Here is a 5,141-nt window from a genome sequence, read left to right as displayed (position 1 = left end):
AAAAAAATATGCTTGAGAGATGTTATCTAAAAATTGAGCAGTAAAAATAAGAGGCAACAGATGGCAAGTACATCACTATCACTTTGCCTATTCTTTTCTCCATCATACGGTCTTCATCTTTAGACCCTATCCTTTGATCATAAAGACGATAAACTTACTGGTTGTGTTGTGCTAAAAGAGCCCAACTTTGGAGGACAAGAATAGGGAAGCAAGTTTTAAAAAGAGTATAGGCATAATTTCACAAAATGTGACACTGGACAGGGTTTGAAAAGAAGGAAGCTGATCCAACAACTGGGAGCCATAAAGGTGTTCTGAACCTTTGACCATGTATTGCCATTCCACAAAAACTGACATTTCTTAACAGTAAAAAGCGAAGTGCGTCAAGACACTCTCTGAAACACCCTCTATTATACCCCTCCAAAAAAGACAAAGCTATTATATCAAATATTGAGAAAAAAATTCACAGTTATGTCACCTTGATGGATCAAGGACAATTATGGAAACCTATAATGCAATCTAGCTATAAGAAATAATCTTTATGGCAAACTGCTAAGTGAAAAACATGATATGAAGGTATGGATAATGAAGCCATCTAGAAAAGGACTAGAAATTAAACTGTTTTCTCTTTTCAAATTTCTCTCCACTCTCTTTCTTCCATTAATTTTCTCTACCATCTATTTTATTCTCTATATTCACACATTCTAGCTACTAACCAAATTTTCTACTTTAAATATATTTTCTATATAAAAATCCTAACTCCCAGCCCTCCTGCACACTCAACACTCTTTGATGAATCCTAACATGTTCTCCTGTCCTTTCTTTTCATTTTTCTGTGCTCTTGACTTAGACTCCCTTAATAGGACCTTAGAATATCAAATATCAGGAACCCTTAGAAATATTGAGCTCTCCTGTAAAGCTATTGTTGTATCTTAGGCTCAGAACACAGGCGTGGATACAGAGCTTAAAGATGGTCCCAAGACACCTGCTCCCTAATGCCCAGTCCTTCACTTTACTGTCTCCCTCCTCAGGTTATGTTGCAGATTTCTATTTACTCCTCTTGCCCATTATTTATCGTCATTTCTTTTTATTTTTTCCCACTTTCCATCTCTATTTTTTCACATTGTTCACCGTTTATGTACCTTCCTCTTATCTGTCCAGTTGGTTAGGCCTTGACAATCACTATGGGAAAGGCACTAAAGCTAGATTCCCTTAGCCTGCCTGAACAGGCTAAATGATCAAATACTACATTTTCCCTTATACTCTCTCATTAGGAAAATAAAATATAAAAAATAAAAATAAAAAGGTAAGAAAGCAGTAGGGAGTAGAGAGGCAAGTCCAGGTTATCTAATAACTACTAATATTACATTAAATAGTTCAATCACTGTGACAGTTACACATTTACTGATCATTCTTCATTCTGCCAGCCAAAGAGGTAGACAAACTACCATTAGATTGCAGAGGTTGGTACCAGGTAAGTAAGTGGGTTCCCAGCAAAAATCTGCACAGGATCTCTACTGTCAAGAAGCTTAGCTGAACACCACAGAATCTTCTCCTCCTTACCCTCATTGAATTCACGGCTCAGCTCATGGTTGGGGCACCGTTTCACCACCTCGGTGACATGCTCCGCTTTCTTGTACACAGGCATGGCCCGGATGACAGCACCCTGAGGAGGAGGGGTCATCACCTTGATCTGGATGGGACATGTCTTGGCGATTTGGCAGTAGAGTTTCTTCAGTTCAGTGGAATACTGCTCAGAGATGGTCCAGTGGTGGCGAGAGGGAAAGAACCAACAGGAGATATTGTTACATGCCAAATCAGAGCAAGGAGCCAACGTCCCCCTTTTACGGCCTTCAGAGCAGCATGTTTACCACTGGCTGCTAGCAATCTTATAAGGCTGAGTTATATTTATTAATCAAACTAATAGTATTCTTCTACTTTAAATAAAATGCAATGTTTACAAAAGNTTTCTTTCTTTCTTTCTTTCTTTCTTTCTTTCTTTCTTTCTTTCTTTCTTTCTTTCTTTCTTTCTTTCTTTCTTTCTTTCTTTCCTTCCTTCCTTCCTTCCTTCCTTCCTTCCTTCCTTCCTTCCTTCCTTCTTTCCTTCTTTCCTTTCTTTCATTTATTTATTTTTTAAGTTTATTGGGGTGGCAATTGTTAGTAAAATTGCATAGGTTTCAGGTGTACAATTGTGTAATATATCATCTATACATCACATTGTGTGTTCACCACCCAGAGTCAGTTCTCCTTCCGTCACCATATATTTGATGAAATATTTCATTTTTGAAAAAGCTTTCACTGCTTAACAAAGCAAATTTGAAAACAACTGACCCAAATCATTAGCCTTACTATAGATAAGATAACTAAGGCCCCAAGAAGGGCATACATGTCAAGATTCAATGAAACCCCGATCTGTATATTCTTAAATCTCACTGTTTCCACAGACACCTGAGGTATTTAGATGTATTTTCCACTCTAATGCTCTATAACAGAAAGATAAACTAACACCAATAGGCTAAGATACTGCTTCTCAAACTAGTTAGCATTAGAGTCACCCGAAGGGCTTACTAAACACAGATTGCTGGGCCTCACACCCAATTCCTGATTCAGCAAGTCTTGGAATTAAGAATTTGCATTTTTACCCAGTTTTAAGATGATATTGATGCTGCTGGTCTGGGAGTTACATTTTGAGAATTGTTGGACTAAGAAATCCTCACAATGACTATTTGCTTTTGTCCAGCTGTACTGCACACCTGGAGTCCACACCTGGAGTCCATCTGAACACCTCCATCAATGCCATCCATAGCTGTTCCTGCTGGCTCTGGGGCCTGAAGTCATACCTGCCCCTGGAGTCCTTAGGACTTATTATAGAGCTTCTCAAACATCACTCCCTAGCCCCTTATCTAGAGAAGACTGAACCCTACCCCATTTGGCCACTACAGCTACTTACGGCGCTTCGTACCATCACCATTCTTTGTGCTGTCCGAGACTTGCTGCTTTCTTATGCTGTCTTCATCTGCTTTCCTGTCTCTCCCTGGGCAAGCACAGATCCGGGCCTCAAAGCAGCGGCGGCCCAGGACTTGCCCACTAGGAATTAGAAAAGAGGGGAGGAAAGGGTCAACTTAAAGGAATTTTAAAAGTCCCCTGAAGTTCTTCCATTTCCATTTCCACTGCTGGCCATCACCAGTTCACCACCACCACCACCAGCTCAGTCATGGCTGCTTTGAGAATGGACTCAAAAGCACTTGGCAGAACACAAAAGTGCTTACATGCCACAAGCAATATTAGTAAATAACATTCCATTTGTTCTGCAAAGAACCTCTAAGCCATTAGCTTAACAGCTGTATTTAGCTACATATTTTGAAGGAAACTTGAGTTAAGCCAGTGGATGTCTCCGGATAAAATCCCCTTAGGCAGCCCAGACTTACTCAAAGAAACTGTTAAATGCCTTGGGGGCCACAAGAAAACAAACACTGTCTAATCAGAAACTATTCCAGCTAAATGTCAAGAATTCAGGTATGAAGTGACTTGCCTTCTCTGTTTTTTTCCCCTCTATGTTTACCCACCTTGTTTTGTCTCCACTTTCTTAGATCTTTTATGTAAGTGTTTGCAGCAAGGATTTAAAGCACAAAAGACAAAATCAAGGGTAGCTCTCTGCTGTACATGCAAAGGTAATGATAAAGCAAACACAATTTCATTTTGCCCTCGGTCCATGGTTTTTGCAGAATGACAATTCTGCATATGCCACTTACTCTCTGGTTTCCAGAGTAACAATGATTAAAATTGGACGACGGTTCATCCCTCCAACACAACTGCTGTTACACATGAAATTGTACAAGACTGTTGTGAATTCTGTGCCAACCTGAACATGGGAGAAAAAGAGTCTGGATTAATAATAATTTGATCTAATATTCTTTCTTCTCAATTCTTCCTTCTATTTAAACAACTCCGCTTCTGATTCAGTGATGTGATTTTTTTCTAGGAGGAGAAGCTCTCACACCCATTGTAGATTTTTCTTTGTCTCATCTCTTGGGAAGCTTAAAGCTAATGTTTGCAACATTAGACTCAATATTAGGTGAGATAGGCTTTAAAAAAAATAATAATTTTTTACCCTATTCATTTGTAAGCTGCTTCATATCACCCAATTCAGAGTTTATCACCTATGTGAATATCACTGTAAAGGGAGAGCTGAAAACATTACCCAAAATAACAGCAATGCTCCAGGGAAATTGTCCCTATGTGGATAAAACAGTATGACATAAATTTGAAGGTACACTTTCATAAATAATACTCTGGAACTTAAGTGGTCCTCGGGGCTACATCTAGTCACAAAGCGCTCATTTATGGAAGAGGCAACTCAAATCCAGGGAGGAAGAGTCACAGTTAAGGGTTAGCACAGGGAGTCAGCAAACCAAGACCCTGGCCACACTACACTCATATTCTGATTTTCTAATCTGCCACATGTCCACTCAGACTTCAGCTAAGAGATCCATCTCAGGGCCTCCCATTTGCAGGCTAGTGGTAAGAATACTCACATCCAGATCTGGTGCGCATTCACTACCAGTTCAATTGCCAGTTAAATTCTCTAGATAAGGTCATGTATTAACCTGACTGCAAGTCCAATTATTACCGGCCTTTAAGATAAGAACATGGGCACTGACCCATTTTACCAAGTTAAGTTAGTACAAATTTAGGAGTTTATAGGGGGATAGAATAGCAGTCTATGGAAAGAGGAAGAGAAGAGATACAGAAAAGTTATATATTTGATAACAATGACTAAGACAGAAATAGATGCTTGAAACCCTCTGTGTCACTGAGTCTAATCCGCTCCCAACTCAGCTCAGTCCTTATCTTCTTACCTGGGGTGGCTCATAAGGTACCAGCACACTCTGTCTTCCTGTGATGGGGTCTTCTACATATTGGGCGTGGCTGTTCCCTTCTACTCGAATCAAATGACTAGGAGGGGCAATCTGTCCTGCAGAGTAAAAAGAAAGACAAAATAGTTAGTTTTTTACCTTCAGAGAAGAAAAAAAGAAAGAAAGAAAAAACATGGACAAAAGGTTGGTGGCCAAAGAAATGGTTTGTTTAATAGAGGAAATATACATCCTTAAAAAAAAAGGAACAGATTCTGTTGCCAGATATCT

At 39.4% G+C, this 5,141-nt stretch overlaps 1 protein-coding gene across 1 annotated transcript in view; it reads right to left on the bottom strand.

Moving 5' to 3' along the window:
* Positions 1-5,141, bottom strand: part of TP63 (tumor protein p63) — a 226,063-nt gene that overhangs the window by 27,707 nt on the left and 193,215 nt on the right. The window contains exons 6-8 of the mRNA XM_019667925.1: positions 4,857-4,972; positions 3,750-3,859; positions 2,948-3,084 (exon numbers count right to left, since the gene is read on the bottom strand). Of these exons, the coding sequence (XP_019523470.1) occupies positions 2,948-3,084; positions 3,750-3,859; positions 4,857-4,972 (363 nt within the window). The remainder of the gene's footprint in view (positions 1-2,947; positions 3,085-3,749; positions 3,860-4,856; positions 4,973-5,141) is intronic.

Source organism: Hipposideros armiger, unplaced genomic scaffold, assembly GCF_001890085.2.
Source record: "Hipposideros armiger isolate ML-2016 unplaced genomic scaffold, ASM189008v1 scaffold_14, whole genome shotgun sequence".
Classification (NCBI taxonomy): domain Eukaryota; kingdom Metazoa; phylum Chordata; class Mammalia; order Chiroptera; family Hipposideridae; genus Hipposideros; species Hipposideros armiger.
Note: the sequence above shows the minus strand (reverse complement) of the source record. Positions and strands in the feature narration are given on the sequence as shown.